The sequence below is a fragment of the Acomys minous genome, assembly GCF_964271855.1.
Source record: "Acomys minous genome assembly, chromosome: 16".
NCBI classification, from domain to species: Eukaryota; Metazoa; Chordata; class Mammalia; order Rodentia; family Muridae; genus Acomys; species Acomys minous.
Window position 1 is genome coordinate 95,278,363 of NC_140498.1, and position 21,565 is coordinate 95,299,927.

At 54.6% G+C, this 21,565-nt stretch overlaps 1 protein-coding gene across 4 annotated transcripts in view; it reads left to right on the forward strand.

Moving 5' to 3' along the window:
* Nucleotides 1-21,565, forward strand: part of SGSM1 (small G protein signaling modulator 1) — an 80,232-nt gene that overhangs the window by 29,570 nt on the left and 29,097 nt on the right. For 2 of the 4 annotated variants that reach the window (XM_084764278.1, XM_084764280.1), the window contains 12 exons: nt 620-744; nt 2,862-2,929; nt 3,517-3,680; nt 3,847-3,979; nt 5,218-5,382; nt 7,131-7,269; nt 9,074-9,138; nt 9,634-9,779; nt 15,154-15,282; nt 17,010-17,192; nt 17,818-17,886; nt 19,737-20,324. In XM_084764278.1, coding sequence (XP_084620404.1) covers nt 620-744; nt 2,862-2,929; nt 3,517-3,680; nt 3,847-3,979; nt 5,218-5,382; nt 7,131-7,269; nt 9,074-9,138; nt 9,634-9,779; nt 15,154-15,282; nt 17,010-17,192; nt 17,818-17,886; nt 19,737-20,324 — 1,974 coding nt within the window. The remainder of the gene's footprint in view (nt 1-619; nt 745-2,861; nt 2,930-3,516; nt 3,681-3,846; nt 3,980-5,217; nt 5,383-7,130; nt 7,270-9,073; nt 9,139-9,633; nt 9,780-15,153; nt 15,283-17,009; nt 17,193-17,817; nt 17,887-19,736; nt 20,325-21,565) is intronic. The other 2 variants (XM_084764279.1, XM_084764281.1) reach the window with 2 other exon arrangements.

A 21,565-nucleotide genomic window follows, 5' to 3' on the forward strand; every position in this document is an offset into this window, starting at 1 on the left:
ATTGAGGGGATAATTGACAGCAATGACTGAGCCTTTGTGTGATGGTGGAGCGGAGTGACAGCCACTTCACAGCTGTGCGGCACCACTGTCCATCAGACATGCCCCAAGGCGGGGATGGATAAGACCTTGGCTCAAGAGCAAGAGTGTGTGGTTTGGGCAGGGGGTGGGGGAGAAGGCTGGGCTCCATGGGGGGGGGGTATTTTTGCCCACTCACTAACTTGGAATAATGGAAATAGGGTGAGAGGTCCCCTGGGCAGATTCTGGGCAGCTAGAGGTCAGGCTGCTGGGTGCACAGTGAGTGAGTGTGTGTGTGTGTGTGTGTGTGTGTGTGTGTGTGTGTGTGTGTGCGTGCGTGCGTGCATGCTAGGGGAGAGGGTTTTGGGGTAATATCTATTCCCATAGGCATGAGCCACATGAGTACCTGCCCGCTCCTTACCCTCTAAGATTGGCCAAGGTACAGGCCTCGGTCTGAAGCAGGTGACGTTAAGGTGCAGTCTCCTTTACTGGGTGTGACGGAACCTCAGGGTAGAGGCAGCCTGGCCTCGAGAGGGGGAGACAAAGCCGGTGTCCACTGGAGTCCAGCAACACGGCCAACGGCTGAGCTCTCCTCTCTCTGCAGAGGGATGACATGGAGGCTGTGCCAGGGTACCTGTCCCTGCACCAGACAGCTGATGTCATGACCTTGAAGTGGACACCCAACCAGCTGATGAACGGGTCCGTGGGGGACCTGGACTACGAGAAGAGGTAAGAGGACTTCAGCGGGGCGCCTCCCGGGTCCCTCTAACTCTCCCAGACACAGGGGCGCTCTGTCCTCAGGGACACACAGACAGCCCTGGCTACCATGCTGCCTGGTTGTTATGGTTACCTGGCCCAGCCTCTCTGCTGCTGTGGCCTCAGAAGGGACAACTTTGTCTGGAGACAAAGAGGCAGAGCATCAGGAATAGGTGCGGTCAGCTGCTCACGTCTGTAAGTCTACTCTCTAGGGCCAGTGAGATGGCGCAGCGAGCAAAGGTGTCTTCCGCCAAGCCTGACAACCCTGGGATCTATTCCCGGGACCCAGCTGGTGGAAGGCGTGAACTGACCCCTCCAGTTTGCCCTCTGACCTCCACGCGTGTTTAACATGATGTGCATCCACCTGCCCCTCCCACACACATACACACACCAATTAAATAAATAAAAATGTAATTTAGGCCTGTGGAAGTTGTAGGGATAGCAAAGGACACCTCAGCAAGCTGTGAGGGTGCATCAGACTGAATCAGGGACTGGCCTCGCCCCCTCTGAGGTGACCTTGAGAAGTCACTTCCATGTCCCTGAGCCTCAGTTTCCTCAACTGTACTTCAGGATGTAGGAGTGGAGCCCTTCACAGGCGTGCAGGGAGCACCGCTAACCAGAAAGAGCAGTGTGGTTTCTGACCGCCATCAAGGACGTCCGATTCCTCGGGCGTGCTGGTGTGGCTGGCTGGTGGCCCAGGGCAGGAAGTCACGTAATGACATCCTGCTCAGAGGCAGAGAGGGTGGGGAGAGACGGCCACAGAGGACATAAGAAGTCGGGTGCATGCTCTGGCTCGATGCCTGCCTTAGTCTGGGTCCTCCCAAGAGCAGGTGCCACGCTAGGGTTGATGAAAAGGAGGTGTCTTTGGGGGAGAACCTGGTAGCCAGAGGTCAGGCTGCTGGGTGCACCGTGTGTGGGGGTCAGGGTGCCTGAGGAGAGAGGGCAGAAGCGGGAGTTTCAACAAAGAGGAGGGGAAGGAAGGTCACACAGGAATGAGCATCCACTAGACCCCCTGTGGGATCCTGGGGGCCACTGGGCCTGGACCACCCCCGTGTGTTCAGTTCTGATTGGCATCATGGCAGCTTGGTCAGACTCTAGTGGGTCTGGGCAGAGCATAGGCTGGGCTGGGCGGTGCCACAGAACTCTGCTCCCCGGTTCAGGGTCTCTGGGTGGTTGCATTCCTGTGTTTCCACAAGGCCCGCATTCTGGGGCGCCTGCTTGCACAGCGTACACGATGGCTTCGGGATCGTGGTGGGTCCTGACCTAGAACTAAGTCAGAACTCAGGGTGCCACATTGCAAGCACTGTGCTCTGAGCTGACTGGGTGAGGGGCTCCGGGCCAAGTCCTTCTGTTGAATCCTCAGAGAGACACTACATTGGTGATCTTACTAGGGCTCCCATTTTAAAGATGGGGAAAGTGAGGCTCAGATAAACCATCAAATCTTCCTGCTGGCCTGTGTAAGGTCAGAACTGGGAAAGGCCATTCTAACTTCTGCCCACGGCCGCATGGTGGCCGATGGCTCCGAGCTAGTACAGGTGCTTAACTTCCAATACGAAAATCAAGTTCAAGCAGCTGAGTATGTGTCCAGTGATCCAAGGAACCCAGGGGCAGGGGGACCTCGGGCTGGACTCAGGGACTTGAGCGGCCATGCCTGAACTCACCCTGTCTCTCGCCTCCGCTTTCTTGCGGGCTGACCCTGTCTTCAGACAGGCCTTGCATGGCTCTGAAGGACCCTGGGCAGCCATGACCTCCTCCTGGGCTGTCTAAGCTTGCAGCTGATCTTTTCCTGTCACTCTCTCTCTGCCTGAGTCATGGTGCCCAAGCTCTGTGACTGATTGGTGCTGATTGGTCAGCCTGAGTCAGGTGATCACCTCAGACTCCTAGGGTAGAGACTTGACGGAGTCGGGCTCCTGTAACCGGGTAGATAGGGAGACAGGGTTTCCTCAGAAAGTTGTGGTGCTGGAACAGAAGGTAGGAGAGGGCAGCCAGGCAGGCTGGGATACAGATGCTGGGACAAGCCGGTGAGAAGGTGGGGGTGCCCTTGGGCTGGTCTTCTGCTTTCCTGCAGTCTCCCCCACTTCCCCTTCTAGCGTCTACTGGGACTATGCTGTGACCATCCAGTTAGAGGAGATCGTTTACCTGCACTGCCACCAGCAAGGTAGGGACCGCGGGGACAGCAGGTGGCTGGGTAGCGTCCACCTGGTCTCCTCAAGCAAATAGCACTGAATCACTGTAACCACTCAGTGATGGGGTGGTGCTGTGCGGCCAGATATGAAGTAACACAGGCTGTTGCCTATAGAGACGGGGACTTGAAACCATATCTTTGTGACTCCGAGATCAGTGGTCTGCAGACCAGAGATTGGTAGCCACCATGTACCGTTAAATCCGGAAGGAAGTACATTTAGAATAAGCAGAGTGCAGTGTGCCCCATCTGAGCATGGAACTCAGGGGTTTAAGTCCCCGTTGCTAAAGCAGACGTTGGTTCAGATCAGGCTTTGTAACTTACCAGCTGTGCCCGAGTCTCATGGGGGTGTTCTGGGTGTCACAGTAAGACACAACTCTTAACACGGTGTGCACTAGGCGTCCAGTGTGTGCTCTTAGGAGACACCTACGGCCCAGAGCCTCGGAGCAGCTCCCCTGGGTCTGGTTGGCCCTGTGGGTGGAGGTGTGTGGGTTTGCAGAGTGGGGCTGCACCGTGCTTCCCAGTGACATCCCACCACCCTCTCCTGTCTGACGGTGGCGCAGTGGACAGTGGTGGGACCGTGGTGCTGGTGAGCCAGGATGGAATCCAGAGGCCGCCCTTCCGCTTCCCCAAGGGCGGGCACCTGCTACAGTTCCTCTCCTGTCTGGAGAACGGGCTGCTTCCTCACGGGCAGCTGGACCCGCCGCTTTGGTCACAGCGAGGAAAGGTGAGGGGTCGGCTGTGGTGGTGGTGGGACCCGAGTCAGCCATGGGGTATCACTGGGCCCTCCTGTGACTTGGTGGCCTCCCGAGCGCCCCTCTGAGGTCCTCATTTGTGCCGGGCTTGGGGACAGGTAGCTCTGTGAAAGCCTGACATGGGATGTGCTCCTGCAGGGGAAGGTATTTCCTAAGCTGCGCAAGAGGAGCCCACAGGGGTCCTCAGAGTCCACGTCTTCAGACAAAGAGGATGACGAAGCCACCGATTACGTGTTCCGCATCATCTACCCAGGCATGCAGTCCGAATTCGGTAAGCGGCCCTGGGCCCCGAGCTCGCCGGCTCCTCCTGAGAACCCCTCTAAAAGTTACAAGCAGGAGGCAACGGGTCTGGGTTCTGGGGCCAGCAAAGGGGACTCAGAAACCTAAGTGTCCAAAACTTCTACCTCCCCCAGAATGAAAACCGACAGCCACCCCTTACTTAGCTAGTAAAGAGGCCACCCGGTAGGAGGTGACACTAACGGTGACCGTGATGTGGCTCTAGGATCCCGACTTGACTTTCCATCCTCCCCAGCCTTCTTTTTCCTCGCCTGTGAAATGGGCACTCAACACGCACTTAAGAGGCGCGTGCTAGATGCCGTGTGACCCCTCCTGTCAGCCTCTCCCTTTTGAGCTATGACGAGTCAATGCAAACATAAGGATCTGAATTCAAGTATCTTGTAAAAGCCGAGCGCGTCTGCACATGCCCATAACTCCAGCCCTGGGCGGCGGGGGGGAGGGGGGGGAGACACACGGGGTGGACAAATCTCCCATGTTCCCTGGCCAACCAGCCAAGATGGGCCTTTGATTTAGAGCGAGGCCTTCTGTGGAATAAATGAGCAGTAGAAGAAAACCCGCTAGATCTTGCTCTGGCCTCTGCATACAAGCATACTTGTGCACGCAACACTCATGTGTGCACGTAGGCACACATGTGAAGCCAGGCACAGTATAATGGCAGGCACTCGTGACCCTAGTGGTAGAGGGTCACAGTCAGGCAGGCCCCTTGGTCTCGAAAGCCAGGCAGCTTATACCGCTTGCCAAGTTCCAGGCCAGTGAAAGAAACATGTGCAGACATCCACATATACGTGTACACACACAAACACACACACACACGCACGCACGTACGCACGCACACTCAGGAGGCTGAAGCAGGAAGAATGCAAGTTTGAGGGTAGCCTGGGCGGCTGGGCAAGCCCCTCCCAACCCCCCAGACCCCACCCCACCCCACCCCACCCCCATCTTAAAGAGAAAGCCCAGCTCTCTCGGCTGCTGCCGCTACTGTTGCCCCTGCTCTGAGGAAAGCTGACCGCTGACCTCTTTACATGTCACCAAGGATAAATGACAAGCCTGGTCCAGTGCCTGGCAGGGAGCTTTACTAAAGCAGACACTTCCTCTAGTCAACACAATATATGTGGCACAGGGCAGGAGAGGCGCCCTCTGACCCATGCACTTTGGCTCTCCCTCCTCACTGGTTCTTTTTGTTTCTTTGTTTTTGTTTTTTTCTACCTCAAGTTGCCCTTGACCTCTTGGGCAGCCCTCGGCCCGTGTCCGTGGGCCCTGCCTGGATGATGCTTGCTTCTGGCCAGTCCGTGTTGGTGGTGGCCAGGGGGATCCAGTGGGCACAAACCAGAGGGTACCTCACCATCCCCACACCGAGTATGAAGGAGCAGCCCCCCAGTAATGTCTGCTTCCCCTCCCCCCAGGGGCTGGGTACCACCTCGGCCATGTCGTCATTTGAGTCTTGTTCCCAAGGAGGATGGAAAAAGGGGACCAGCCAGCCTGGAGCCTCCTAGTCCCCACCCCACGGAGGCAGCTCCTAGGTTCTGTGACTCATGAAAGTGCTAGCTGCACAGCAGGGGTGCCCGCCCCTGTGCCTCCCTGAGATAGGCTGAAAGCCAGGGTGTTTTCTGGTCAGCTCAGCGGGGAGTGTGCAAGGGCAGCATTCTGTAGGCGGCTTTCTTCAGTCTCAGGGGTGGGGATGACCCAGTCACACTGAGCTCTGCTGACAAGGAGAGGCGACAAGAGTGCAAGTCTCCCTCCCACTTGGGGCTCAGGAGGAGAGCCTGTAAGAGAGCTTGTCCTAGCCAGGCATGGTGGTGCGCGCCTTTAATCCCAGCACTCGGGAGGCAGAGGCAGGCAGATAGCTGTGAGTTCGAGGCCAGCCTGGTCTATAAAAGTGAGTCCAGGACAGCCAAGGCTAACACAGAGAAACCATGTCTCAAAAAACCAAAAACCAAACCAAACCACACCAAACAAAAACAAGAGAGAGAGAGAGAGAGAGAGAGAGAGAGAGAGAGAGAGAGAGAGAGAGCGCAGTTGTCCTAAGAGACCAGAACAGGTGAGAAGGTGAACACCTGTCTCATGTCCTAGACCAGCAAACACCAGCTCAGGGGCCAAATCCAGCCCCATCTGTACAGCCCAGGAGCTGGGCATCACTTTATGCCCTTGAAAGTCATTACAAGAAAGCCAGGTCTTGGGCCAGCAAGACAGCTCAGTGAGTAAGGAGGCTTGCCCCCATGACTGACCGCATGAGTCCAAGCCCTGGGACCTACATCGTGGAAAGAGAGAGGCTATAATAAGTTGAGTGCATTTGAGGGCTTTGTCTCCAGGACATCAGGGGCACTAGATGGGCACATGGCTTTGTTTTTTGTTTTTAAGGTTTATTTATTTATTAAGTATACAGTGTTTTGCTTGCATGTACGCCTGCACACCAGAAGAGGGCACCAGATCTCATTATAGATGGTTGTGAGCCACCATGTGGTTGCTAGGAATTGAACTCAGGACCTTTGGAAGAGCAGGCAGTGCTCTTAACCTCTGAGCTATCTCTCCAGCCCGGGCACATGGCTTTTTAAGCAGCCCCTGATGAAGGTGATTTCTAGTTCGGGAGTGCCCTTCCTGGCACCAGGGACTCCGCCTGTGTGGTGAGATGAGGTCCCTCCCTTCTTACCATACACGCTCCTGTGGAAGGCTGTGTCTGGGGACTCAGGCTCCTCCTCCAACCTTCCCCCAGAAGTACCCAGTAGGACCCTCTTCCCTAATGTCACCTTTCTGTGAACACACTGAATGAGGACATGGCGAGGTGAGGTTCTCTGCACTGGGATGAGCCTGTCTTCCTGGCTCTGCCCTCCTTCCTCCCTCCCTCCTTCCTCCCTCCCTCCCTCCTCTCTCCCTCTCTCTCTGGCTGCCCTCCGCTGTGCTTCACGGCCAGAGACTCCGAATCGTGGTGGTGGCTTCCATTGGATCAGGTGGACTCGGGGACTATGTCAGATTGTGGTCGGGCACATTTGGGGCTGTCACACTCAGATCCTCCCTGTCCTTGAGCCAGCTTCGGGGGAGCTGCTTGCTTCGGGGTGAGGTTTCTGTAATCTACACTGATTTAACCGAGGTTGTCGCTGGGCCCCTTTCCCACCCACCATCCACCACAGTGCCCCAGGACCTGATGGACGTCTCCGTGAACAACCTTCCTTCCCTGTGGCAGCCCAGTCCCCGGAAGTCCTCCTGCTCTTCCTGTTCACAAAGTGGCTCAGCTGATGGCAGCTCAACCAATGGCTGCAACCACGAGAGGTAGGCGGGGCTTAGGCTACAAATAAGGAGGGGCTCAGAGATAGGCGGGGCTTAGGCTACAGATAAGAAGGGGTTCAGTAGCACAGACCAAAGGCCTGTGGCTGTCTTACCTCGTGCCTTGATCCTGAATTTTGGGCGGTGTGAACATGACAGATGGATCCCCATGAGCTAGGTTTAAATCATGGCTTCTTGTGGTCCTGGCCACTGGAGTTCCCTTCCATGTGTCGGTCAGGATAAGGTTCTGCTGCTGTAACAAACAGTCCTGAAACAGCAGTGGCTTTTTTAAAAACAGCAAATGCTGATGTGTCCTGTGAGTATCCCATGAGTCTGTCTGCTTTCTAATGGATGCCACTAGTTCACCGCATTGGAGGCAATGGTGTTTCTGCTTTGGACTCAGTGGTCTCCCTCAGAGAGAGGCCAAGAAATACAGGTCCAGCATGCACTAGGAGCCAGAGGCATTACTTAATGACAACCATGTCTTGTGTATGCTTCTGCACGTTAGTTAGGGCTATTAGGAGGAGCTAGTAGGTGGTCGTGGTGGACCAGTGTCTCCTCCCGGGGCATCTACTTCCTTATCTGTGTCAGTGAGGAGCTCACCTCCCTGCAGAGTGCCAAGCCCACCGAGGAACAGCTTCCTGGATGCACCTTGAGCAAGTCTGAGCCTCATATCCTAAGGGCAGGAAGACAGACAGTCCCTCCCTCCGTGTCCATACCCAGGACCTCAGCCGTGGCTCTCTTGCCAGGCTTCCTGGGTTTGTCTGGTGTCCCTGGGATACTGTGAAGATAAATGCACAAAGATTCTTCCCCTCTGAGCTCTGTTAGAGCTCACAGCCCTGCTGGGGCGTGGTGGTGTGCACCTGAATCCCAGGTCCCGGGAGGCAGAGGCAGGCGGATCATTGTAAGTTCGAGGCCAGGCTGGTCTACAAAGTGAGTCCAGGACAGCTAAGGCTACACAGAGAAACCCTGCCTCAAAAAACCAAAAAAAAAAAAAAAAAAAAAAGCTCACAGCCCGTCTCTCCGTGGACATTCCCTTTAGCTTTTCACTCAGGGCAGCGGGACAAGCACTGTGTGGGGAGCATCAACCCTGAGCCCTGCCTACTGTGCACCCCACAGAACCAAATCCGCAGGACACTTTACAGTAGGTCCTTCAAACTGGCTCAAAGGGGGAAAAAAGATTAGGTGGCTGTGTCGGAGAAGGCCTGTGATCCCGGCACCCAGGACACTGAGGCAGAGGACTGTGGGACCCAGGTTAGCCTGGGTTGTGTAACTGTGCCCTACCGCGAAATAACCAACAAAAAGAAATAGGAAATGAGCCGGCATGCTTAAGACGTTTGAGGGCACAGTGGCTCGGAGCTTGGCTGGATCCGGGTGCTCAGAATAGGAACAGACCTCTGGGTCGTCAGGTGCGGTCAGGCGCCATGAGGCCAGTGCCTTCACGGTGCTTCCCTGCCTATAGCCAAGACCTGCAGCGCCGCTACTATGTATCCCACTGACAAACAGGAAAAAGAATGTGTTTCAAAAACTCCCAGGGCTGATTCTCATTGGCCCAGGCTGGGTCACATGACCACCTCTCAGCCAGTCATGTCAGCCTGGTGCTTGTACTAGGTGATCCGCCACCTGCGTCCAAGCCATGGCGACACAACTTTACGAAGGGGCGATTCCCCAAGAGAAACCTGGGTTGCGCGCGGGTGGGAGCTCCAGCAGCCTCCCTCCACCGCGACAGCCGTGTGGATCAGGATGGCTCCTCTGCAGAGCCCCTAAACTGTATGTGACCCTCTGCGCCCCCTCTCCACTCCTCCCGCAGGGCTCCGCTCAAACTGCTCTGTGACAACATGAAGTACCAGATCCTTTCCAGAGCCTTCTATGGATGTGAGTACAGGTCTCCGTTACTGCTGTGGCCTCCAAGAGGCGCTTATTGTGTGCCTTGTGTGCCTGGCATGTTCCCAGCACCCAGGGCACGGTGGATGAAGGTGCTTGTGGCAGGTACTCCTTTGAGGGGACAGGGCTATCGTGGAAAGCAAGTGGGAGGCAGGCCCAGAGTGAGCCTAGAAGTCCTCCGTTCCTCCCCCTGCTCCCCGCCTCCCTGTCCCTTCCCTTCCCACAGCAGGTCTATTAACTTTTGGGCTTCCAGCAGAACAGAATGCTATTGCTTAAGGACAGACGTCCCATCAGCTTAGTAGTCAAGACGCCCCACTGACAGCATCCTCAGCTTGCTCTCCTTGTCTGGAAAGGGGACAATGAGGGTGGTGGAGGGTTCCTGAGCTTGGGGAGGGTGGGGTAATGGGACAGCACCACGGGGGCTCCAGGAGAGGCTAAGTGGGCTGTGCTGGGAAGAAGATGACGCTTGCCTCCCTCCCTGGCCAGGGCTCGCCTACTGCAGACACCTGTCCACCGTGAGGACCCACCTGTCGGCCCTGGTCAATCACATGATCGTGTCTCCAGACCTGCCCTGTGACGCTGGGCAAGGGCTCACGGCCAGCATCTGGGAGCAGTATATCCAGGATAGCACGGTGAGCTGGGTGGAGTGGAGGGGGGCCGTCTTGCCAGGCTAGGCTCACGGGGACCCAGGCAGGCATGCCTACCTGACCGTGGACCATCGGGTCCCAAGCCCCACAGCTGACTTGAGCCCCATGTGAGGGGGTCGGAAAACAAGCAAGGAATAGTATCCCGATCCCAAACCCCAAGCCCAAATGTTCCGAAATGACACGCTGAGTACTGACATGAGACCGCAATGGGAAATCCCACACCTGACCTCACACGACAGGTCCCAAACAGGTGACACACTGAAAGTACCATGTAAAGTGACCTGTGGGCATGTGTGTGGGTCTGTGTTAAATACATGGATTTAGGATTCAGATGTGGCCCATCCCTGTAAGTCAATGCCCCCTCTCTGTCTTGCTCTCTCTTTCTGCGTGTGTGTGTGTGTGTGTGTGTGTGTGTGTGTGTGTGTATGTATGTATGCAGATATTCAAACTTCCAAGAAAACCTGAACTCTGAAACTCCTTAGGGCCCAAGCATTAGCAACAGGGCCATCCAAGCTTGAAGAAAAGAGAAGCAACAGTTAGGCTGGACATGGGGGTGTACACCTGTCACTTCAGCACCCACAAAGCTGAGGCAGAGGGATTGTGAGTTCGAGGCCAGCCTTAGCCACTTTGTGAGTTCCAGGATAGCCTGAGCTACATAGTTTAATGTTCTGAATAAGTTAGTGGCTATGTGTTAGGCCAAATCCATAGCTGCTTTGGGGTGCATGTGGGCCTTGGGCTGCAGCCTGGGCACCTGCAGTAACAGTGTCCATCTGTCTCCTGCAGCCTGGGCACCTGCAGTAACAGTGTCCATCTGTCTCCTGCAGCCTGGGCACCTGCTCCCGCGCTCTGTCACCTCCCTGTACCCTTGCCTTTGTTTCTGTACCTGTAGCTACAAAGCCGTGTGGATTTGTATGCAGCAGCTGTCTAAGTCTCTCTCCCGTTGCTGTTGTAAAGTAACCTGACACAAGCAACTTCAAGGCGTGAGCATTTCGCTTATCTCACAGTTCCACGCCTGCTCGCCACACACAGTGGGGAAGTCAAGGCTGCAGGAGCAGGAGGCGGCTGGCTGGCCCATCTCCTCTGCAGCCAAATAGAGGGGGGAATTGGGTGGTGGTGATGCACACCTTTGATCCCAGCACCCAGCGGCAGGCGCATCTCTGTGAGTTCCAGTCCAGAGGACAGGGCTCCACAGTGAAACCCTGTCTCAAAACAAACAAACCAAAGACTTACAAGCCATGTATTTATAGGTCATGAGGATTTTTTAATCTGCACATATGCAGATACATAAAGGTGCATTTAGGCCTAACTGTGTACTGTATAATCTTATATGTTTCTGTGTTTATTGTACATACACAGACTTTCTAAAGCTATGCATCGCTGTATCTTTGATCTCGTCTGTAGCTTTAGAGTGATAGCAATATATCATCGCCCACACCTTATCTATATTTCTTTTAAATCTTTTATATTTAATTACTTTGTACGTGTGTTTGGAGGTGTGCAAATGCCACAGTGTGCACATGGAACTCAGAAGACAGCAACTTTCAGATATCAGCTTTGTTCTCCCACCCTGTGGGAACCAGGTCACCAGGCCTCGCAGCAAGTGCCTTTACTTGCTGGGCCATCTCTCGGCCTCTAGACCTATCCCGTTAACACTCTGTGTTGTCAGTGAGCAGCTTCCTTCCATAGCCCTTGAATGAAGACTCATCTTTCACATCTCAAAGAAATAGTGAGTCAGTGCCTCACGAGCGGCCCACAGTTTAGTTAAATTCCTGATGACAGGATTTCGCTCTCTTTTTTTTTTTTTTCTCCTTCCAATTTATCCTTGCTTGAGTTGGGGAGGGGGTCTCACTGGATAGCACAGGCTGGCCTTGAACTCACAACCTTCCTAGATCAGCCTCCCTAGTGTCGGGGTTGGGATTGCCTCCTTCACCAGGCCTGGTGGCTTCCTTTTAGTTCTTTTTACGGACTCATTCCCACAGGCGGTGGCGGCGGCAGAGGCGGCGGTGGCGGCGCACCAGGGCACGCCCTTCTGTACCGCTGCGGTTTTGATTCTGAGAACGTGTTCCTAGAAGTTGGTTGCTGTGTGTTAAGACCTGCAACATGGCCACAGTGGGAGATGACTGGCTTTAGCTCCAGCTCTGCAGGGCCTGCATCTCTGGGAGAGGAACCCACGTCTGTGTTTCTAAAGCCCCCACAGTGCTCCTGTGATCCAGTTTGGGAGACACTAGTTTAAAGTCAAATTGGGTAAAACAAAAGATGAGCCACAATGACTTAAGTGCATGCCAGCCCCACCCCCCAACACACACACACACACACACACACACACACACAGTCTAGACATTTCTCAAGGCTTAGCTGCCCCTTGTGCTGAGCACACTGAATCCTAGGAACAAACAGTCCCGCTATCTCGTTGCCTGGAAACACTGGGTTTGTTTCTCACTGAAGAGCCCTGTGAGCCAGGTCAGTGGATGCGCTTGTACACTTGCCATCCCTGCCCCTCATGGTCTCCTGAGAAGCCAGAGGGAAGCCACCAACTTCCTCCCTTTCCCTGGCCTGCAGATAGCTTCCATTGCTTCTTCTCACACCCTTTTTGACCAGAAACTGTCATATGAGCATACCTAGCTGCAAAGGAGGCTGGGAAATGGAGTCTTAGTGGGTCCAGGAAGTGGATTTTTTTATTTTTACTATCATCCCATCTCTTTTCAGTCTAGCAATAATTGCAGCTATGTCCTTCACAAGCCACAGGAGCCAAGACCGTAAATAAAGGTATTACAGAGGTTCTGGGGCTGGAGAGATTGCCCAGCGATGGAGGGCACTTGCTGCTATTGTAGAGGAACTGAGTTCGGTTCCCAGCATGTGCGCACATCAGGCAGCTCACAGTGGCCTGTGACTCCAGTGCCAGGACATCTTCTGCCCTCGTTTGACCTCTGAGGGTTTCAGGCATGCGAATGGTGCACATCAGTTCATGCAGGCACTCACTCATGCACATAAAATAAACACACACACACACACACACACACGAACACACACAGGCACAAACACACACACAGGCACAAACACACACACACACGCACACACACATACACACACACATGCACAAACACACATACACACACACCCATGGGGCCAGGTTTTGTACCTATAAAGTAAAGCAGAAAGGTATCAACTCAGTAGTTTAACCTTCTATCTCGGGGTCCTGGGGTGGGGGAGGGGAGCAGCAAGTTGAGCCTGAAGGAGACAGCCTGCAGGGAGGACAGTGATCAGCGCAGAGTTAAACCACACGGAGAAGAACAGAGATAAGAAAGGCAAATAAAGCCGGCAGAGGAGAAAGACTAGAGCAGCTGGGGACGCCTTCTTAATTAGAACTACAGTGTGTGTGGAGGGCAAGCAGGTGAGCAGTCGGAAGTCAGAGAGACAGCACTCCAGACGCCACAGGCAAAAGGAAAGGAAGAGAGTATGGAAACAGTATGAAAATGTGTGCACCAGCAAACTAGCCACAACAAAAAAGGTGAGAAGCCTGAGACGAGTCATTCAAAAAGCCATAAAGAACAGCTAACAGGGATGCAGAGATGGCTGAGAGGTTAAAGGCACCGGCTGCTCCTTCAGAGGACCTGGGTTCAGGCCCCAGCGCCCTCAGGACAGCTCACAGTGGTCTGTAACTCCAGCTCCAGGGGGATCTAACTCCCTCTCCTGGCCTCTTCAGTCACTGCATGGACGTGGTGCGCTTACATACATTCAAGGAGAACCCCATGCATATAAAATAAAAACAGAGGAAAAGAATATGCTGGCATTATCTACCTAGGTGGTCAAAGTCCTGCCCCTTGCCCCCCCCCCCAGCCCAGGGCTACACTGTAGCTGCAGAGCTTGCAGCCATGCTCTCCCCCCCTCCGCCCCTCCCCCCTCCCACCCCGTCACCCCTCCCCCCTCCCCCAGCCCTGGGCTACACTGTAGCTGCAGAGCTTGCAGCCATGCTCTCCCCCCCCACCGCCCCTCCCCCCCCACCCCTCCCCCCTCCCCCCTCCCCCAGCCCTGGGCTACACTGTAGCTGTAGAGCTTGCAGCCATGCTCTTCCCCCTCCCCCAGCCCTGGGCTACACTGTAGCTGCAGAACTTGCAGCCATGCTTTTTCTTGAGGTAGCAGAGCCAAGCCAGCACTTCAGGAAGCCCCAGGCCACCCTCCTGTGCAGAAAGCTGTTAAGTGTGAGAAGAGGCAGCCGGAAATGTTCACTTTGGGTTATTTTGCTGTAGAGTAATTTTCTCCAAGCTGACTGAAGATAAGATTGCATTTGATAATTAGATGGGAATGCTAGTTCATTAGGCACTGCCTTGGGCACGTGCCTCCCCTCCCCCTCCCTCTCCTCCTCTCTCCCCTCCTCTCCTCCCCACCCCTTCTCTCTCTTCTGCCTCTCCCTTCTTTTTAAAATTTATTTATTTATTTATTTATTTATTTATTTATTTATTTATTGCCTCTCCCTTCTTATCTCCGTCTTCTCCCTCTTGCCTCTCCTCTTTTTTATTTTTTTATTTTTATTTTGGTTTTGGGGTTCATTTAAAACGATTTTTAAAAGATGACTTCTCATATAGCTCAGGCTGGCCTCAAACTCTGCGTAGCTAAGGATGACCTGCTCCGAGTGCTTGGGTTGTAGCACACACTTACACCCGCCATCCTGTAAAAACAGGCTCACCCTAGACACCATCTCATCTTTATTTATTTATTTTTCTGCAGTTCACTGCACACTTTGCACGCCCCCCACATCAGGACAACAACTCCCCACGTGGGTCCCCACACGGCAATATCTCCCATTGGTGGGTACTTTGGGTTGGATTTAGCTCTTCCTGTGATATCAGGACTCCTGTGGAATGTTCTCTCTCTCTCTCTCTCTCTCTCTCTCTCTCTCTCTCTCTCTCTCTCTCTCTCTCTCTCTGTGTGTGTGTGTGTGTATGTGTGTGTCATTGGAACAAGTTTGCAGACTAGGAAGGTTGTAGGGAAAAAAAAGGATTATCTTGGCTCACAGTTGTAGACAGTTAAGTCTGATGGGGCCTGTGGCAGCACGGAACAGCATGGCAGGAAACATGCCAAAGGAGCCAAAGAGAAAGACTAATCATGCTGCTGAGCCACCATCCTCCACTGTGACCTTAGATCACTACAGGCCTCCTCCATGCAAGGCCTCACCAGCCCAGGTAGTGCCCACCGAGGGGCCAGGTCACTGACAAGCATTTTGGGGAATGTTCCAGACACAAGAGATGTGGCTTGGCTCATTTGTACCAGGGTCTCCCCACAGAAACAAGACTGTAGGAACACAGGCCACCCTGGCTTCTCTGTTGACTTGACCTTTTGCCTTCTGACCCCTCCTCAATAGACTTACCCGGAGCAGGAGCTGCTACGGCTCATCTACTATGGAGGTGTCCAGCCTGAGATCCGGAGGGCAGTGTGGCCCTTCCTCCTGGGCCACTACCAGTTCGGAATGACGGAGATGGAGAGGAAGGAGGTTGGTCACTTGTGAGGGCAGTGACAGGATCAGGGTGTGGCGAGGCTGGGTACTGTGTGCCTGGGTACTGTACGCCTGGGTACCGTGCGCCTGGGTACTTTGCACCTGGGTACCGTGCAGCTGGGTACCGTGCACCTGGGTACTGTGTGCCTGGGTACTGTGCGCCTGGTTTCCATTACAGTGCTCTTGGTGAGAGACACAGGAAAGAGCTGTGTGGTGGAAATACAACACAAGAGAATTTTTAAATAAGCCAACCTTGTGTTTTGAGGACATATAGATTCCTGTGCATTGTAGGAAGCTCTGCAGAGACCTGTGTAACCTTTATCAGTTTCCCCCATGGTGAGCTCCAGTAGATGTGTTGTGATGTCACAACACAGATGCTGGTACAGCATCCCACCTCACTCAGGCATCTCCATCCTCCTGTAATAGTGCATGTGTGTATGTGTGTGGTGTTTGTGTACATGTGTACACACCGATGTGTGTGTCCACGTGTGTACACTGTTGTGTGTGTGTGTGTGTGTGTGTGTGTGTGTGTGTATCCATGTATGCATGCTGGTGTTTGTATACATGTACACTCTCTGGTGTATGTGTGTGTGCGCACACACTGTTGTGCCTGTACTTATTTCCCCCCGTGTGGAGACTTGTGCTTTTCTGGTGCCTTAAGAATTGTCACCTGGTCCTTCTAGAGCCACACCCGCCTCCATCCCGCCTTGGTCCCTGACCTCTGCATCCTAATCACCTGTCTTCCATTGCCAGCATTTTCCCATATCTAGAACGCTGTGTAAACAGAGGCAGGTATCGTGGAAACTTTGGGAACTGACTTTTCCATTCATAGATCCATCCAACCTGTTCTATTAATGTCCCCCCCAACACTGCTTTTTTTTTTTCTTTCTCTCTTTCTTTCTTTCTTTTTTTTTTAGACAGGGTCTCTCTGTGTAGCCCTGGCTGTCCTGGACTCACTCTGTAGACCAGGCTGGCGTCAAACTCACAGCGATCCACCTGCCTCTGCCTCCCGAGTGCTGGGATTACATGCGTGCGCCACTGCCCAGCTTAATGTTTCCTTTTAGCGGTAGAATAATGCCCTGTGTGCATATGCTGCACTGTCACTCTGAATTGGCTGAGATAGCTGGGCAACGCCATGAATCTCTATTTATTTACTTCCCCCCCTCCTAAGAATAGTTTACTGCAAGTGACATCCAGTGCGGGTGTTTTGTGTTTGGGAGATGCCTGGTAGTGAACTGGGTCATGTGAGGGAAACGTGCTCAGTCCTGAAGGAAGTGAGAAGCTCCGGCAGTGGCTGTCCCACCGGGCACTGCCACCAGCTGTCTGAGTGGCCCTCACCTGATGGATGGATGGGCGGGTGAACTGGGAGATGAGTGTGGGTAGATGGATAGATAGCAGAAGTTTGCTCACCATAACCCACGTCCCTAACTTGGTGCCTGGCACAATATGGGCTCTTATCAAAAGAATCCAATGAGCAAATGGGTTAAACAATTAATAAATGAATGAGTAAATAGAGAAATCATGCAAACAAACAGCCAAATGACTGTGGGTGAACGAATTAGTAAAATAAGGTGGGGGGGGGAGAGTGGGGGTGAAGTAGCCTTGCTCTGTGGCATTTATGGGCACGGGACATCGCCCGGCTCGTACCTGCTGCGTGCTGACTACGTGGCGGTGGACCAGGGTATCCTGCACCTCCTCCTTTGACCTTGCGCGTTTGCTGGCAGGTGGATGACCAGATTCATGCCTGCTATGCACAAACCATGTCGGAGTGGCTGGGCTGCGAGGCTATTGTGAGACAGAGGGAGCGGGAGTCCCACGCGGCTGCCCTGGCCAAGTGCTCCTCGGGGGCTAGCCTGGACAGCCACCTTCACCGGATGCTGCACCGGGACTCGACCATCAGCAACGAGGTACCAGACAGCTGGCCTGGGAGACTGTGGGGGGCGGGGGCGGGAGGGGGGCAGAGCCTTGGGTCAGCCTCACCTGTAGCTTTGTGGGGGAGGGGGAAACTTCAGAATCAGATCTAGGTTCAAATTCCACCCAGAGTCTTCTGGCAGCACCTTTCCCCTGGGCTCAGTTCCTGCAGCTGCACAATGGGAGTGGAGGAGGTGTGGCTACAGCCCTGAGAAGAGAGTGTGCCAGGTCCCAGTGCAGTGTCTGCCTTCCAGTACCTACAGTATGCAAAATACAGTCAAGAATGTTCCGAACGTTCAGTAGCTAAGGCAGAACAGCCTAAGGTAGACTGGCTGAAGCCAAGTGCGCGGGCAGAGGCTAGCATCAGGGTGGGGAGGAGCAGGGGTGCTACAGGACAGAAACACTGGGACTCTGGAAGGACATCATAAATCCTAGCCAGAGCTCCCAAGCTCAGCCAGGCAGCTCATGGCGAGGCACTCTGATGTGGAGCTTGGAAGGTAGGACCCAGAGGCCAAGGTGGTCTCTGGGAGGGGACTTGTCCCAGCCAGGCTTCCTGGTTCCCAACCCAGGAGCCCTTTAACTGACTTTCTGTCTTTATCCCCTGGTTTCTGTCTGTCTCAGTCTTCCCAGAGCTGCAGCTCAGGCCGCCAGAACCTCCGACTGCAGAGCGACTCCAGCAGCAGCACACAGGTGACCTTCAGAGACTCTACCCAGTACCCCCATCACGCCCCCTACGTCCACACAAGCCCCGCCCACTCACACAAGCCCCGCCCCATTTACACTAGTCCCCCATCATGCCCACCCCCATCTACACAAGCCCCGCCCACCCACACAGGCCCCACCCCACCCACACCAGCCCTCATCATGTCCTGCCCCATCCTCACAGGCCCCGCCCACCCACAGGCCCCGCCCCATCCACACAAGCCCCCCCATCATGTCCCACCCCATCCACAAGGACATGGCCCCGCCCCATCCACAAGGCCCTGCCCTCCCACACGGCCCCACCCCATCCACAAGGCCCCGCCCTCTCACACGGCCCGCCCCATCCACAGGCCCCGCCCTCTCACACGGCCTGCCCCATCCACGGGCCCCGCCCTCTCACACGGCCCCGCCCCATCCACAGGCCTCGCCCTCTCACACAGGTCCCACCCACACAGGCCCTGCCCTCCAACCTGGGGTTGAAGGGATTGTATGTCCATCATTTACCAGCCACTTTGCTTGATGTGCTGGACTTCCTGGCTAGTACTGGACATGGGCTATGTTAACAGCATGAGCAGTGCAGCCTCCTTAAAACCCACAGTGATGGGATACAGCCCCTGAGGACATCAGCGTCCCAGGTAACAAGTCCCTGTGTAAAATGACAAGTGTGTGCACAGGACACGGCATCAATGCAGTGCAGATGACATGGAATAGCTACCAGGCCATGTCCATCGCTAGGAATGCAGACAAGGGCCTGGGTCTGGTCTATGCAGGTGCAGGGTTTGCGGGGTGGTGTATCTTCACTCAGCGTTGCTTGAATCTTGACCCCCTACCTGTGTGAATGCAGAGGCTGACCAGGAGCCTGCTGTCCTGTGAAACAGCCTGGGCCTTGTTTCTGTCTCTCTCATCTCTGTCCTCCCTTGAGACAGCACTACAATCACCACCCTGCTGTGTGGCCTTCTAGAACCTTCTGGATGCCTTTACATACACAGAAATACGTTTATACATCATGTATTATAGCAAGACTCGATGGTTCTTGAGATCCCACACAAATGCCGGCAGATATATTGTTCAACAACTTTTGTCATTACTCGTAGAGGTGACTCCATCTGGAGCCCCCTTAAATAAAAAAGAAAGCACAGAGCAAGCTGGAGTGACGGCCCAGGGGTTAAGAGCACAAACTGCTCTTGCAGAGGACCCAGGTTCAGTTCCCAGCACCCACATGAAGCACCTCACAACCACGTGTAACCCCAGGAGACCTGGCGCCCTCTTCTGGACTCCAAGGGTACCTGCACTCATGTGGGCATATACACACGGACACATTAAAAATATATATATATATTTTAAGTGAAAAGTAAAGACCTGCACAAATTGTTACCTTCTGGGTAGAAAGTGTGTGTGTGTGTGTGTGTGTGTGTGTGTGTGTGTGTGTGTGTACGTACCTGCAGAAATAGTGAACCCTGTGAACTGAAACTGATGGTGACCACACCTCATCTTTTCTGTGACCTTGAGGGCTATAGCTGAAGGACACAGGGAAACACAAATAAATCTTCTAAGTGTTAGAAGTCTGTATGGCGGAACGCCACCCTCCCCTAAACGTCATTTCCTTCGTGGTCCTCCTTAGAGCCAGCTGCAGCCAGCTGAATTGCTGATGTATTCTCAGCACTAGGGCTGCAGCTTGGCACAAAGAAGGTCATACTGGCTTTGTACTGACTGCTCGCTACTCCACTGCGCGCAGGCTCCACACTGAAATATCCCCTGTTGTTGGCTTTTAAGTTGCTGCTGTGAACTGTGTAGCTGTGCACATCCTGACCTGCGTGGCTGCGTGCCTCTTTCCTCAGGTATTTGAGTCGGTGGATGAAGTGGAACAGACAGAGGTAGAAGGCAGGTCGGAGGAGAAACAGCCCAAGGTCCCCAACGGGAACCCGGCAAATGGCACTTGCTCCCCGGACTCCGGACACCCCTCCTCGCACAACTTCTCCTCCGGCCTTTCCGAGCACTCGGAACCCAGTCTCAGCACAGAGGACAGCGTCTTGGACGCCCAGCGCAGCCTCCCTGCTGTCTTCCGACCCGGAGACAGCAGCGCGGAAGACGGGCAGACCAGCGAAGCCACCACTTCCCGCGACGAGGCCCCTCGGGAGGCGCTGGCAGTGCAAGACAGTCTTGAGAGTGACCTCCTGGCCAACGAGAGCATGGAGGAGTTCATGTCCATCCCTGGCAGCCTGGACGTGGCCCTGCCTGAGAAGGATGGCGCCGTGATGGAGGGCTGGCCCAGCGAGGCGGACAAGCACAGTCGAGCCGACAGTGAGGACAACCTGTCTGAGGAGCCTGAGATGGAGAGCCTGTTCCCTGCCCTGGCCTCCCTGGCTGTGACCTCCTCTGCGAACAACGAGGCGTCACCTGTGTCCTCCAGTGGCGTCACCTACTCTGTAAGTCACCAGGAGTCGTCATTATCTGAGGAGGAGGGTGAGGCTGGGCAAAGAATTTCAATCTCCCCGTCACTGACAGGAAGGCCGCTGGGTAAGAGCTGGGGACGTCTGGTTCCATTCTTTCTCCTGGCTGGGACAAGTCCCCTCCCAGAGCCTCAGCTTCCTAGATGTCCCCTGGAGCCTCCTCAGAGATGGCCGACCCCTTTCCCTCAGAGACTTGAGCAGAACAGCCTAAAGCAGAGCTCAGACACAGTCCCACTTTCAACATGTTGTATCGGTCGTCGGCTTCCACATCCATGCTGTGTAACAAGCATTTACCCAAAGTCAGCGACTCTTACCAACCGGCACTGGGCCCTGCATTTACCTCCCAGTCTGTGGGTCAGATGGGCAGCTGTGCCCCAGACTGGGCAGGGTGTGGCTTAGTCTGATGCCAGCTGTCAGGGTCTGCGTTTCATCTTGTGGCAGGCTCACCTGGGCATGTGCTCGTGGCAAAGGTGGATGCTCTGCTGAGAGGGCCGATACATACGTATTTTAAGCCTCTGCTCTGACCGGCTCACTAAGGTCTCCGGAGCCAACTGTGTGGCAGAGCCCAGCATCAGAATGGGCAGAGTGGGCGATGGCAGGGAGGTTGCAGGGCACAACGGGTGGGGGCGGAAGGTGAAATGCTGACACACAGGTCCCTCTTGTTGCTCTACGTGGATGCAAATCTCTGGTGTGGAGGCTGGGAGCTGGGTGGGGCCCAGAGGGCGCCAGTGCGTATGTGTCTTCCCGTCTTCCTTAGTTCTTCACGGCCTTGTTTGGTTGGAGCACATGCTGGCGTGATTTTCAGCACATCTGGCATCACGGCCTGCAAGGCTGGAGTGCTTAATCTGTGGTTCTTCTTTCTTTGTGGTTTTGGTATCCGGTGTGGGGGCCTTAGCACGTGTATGAGGGCATGTGTGTGTGTGTGTGTGTGTGTGTGTGTGTGTGTGTGTGTGTTGCGCGCGTCCTTGTTTGCGTGTTTGTGTGTGAACACCAGAGGGCACCCTTGGGTGCAGTTCCTCAGAAGCCATCCTTTCTTGACTGGCCCGCAGTTCTCCAGCAAGCATCAGTGATCCCCCTGCCCCCTCCCTCCTCCTCAGCTCTGGGACGACAAGCATGGGCCCCGGAGCCCTGGGTCTCTACATGGGCGCTGGGAGTCTGAAGTTGGGGTCTCAGGCTTGCCAGGCATCTCCCAGCTGCCGAAGAACCCCTTAGGAAGA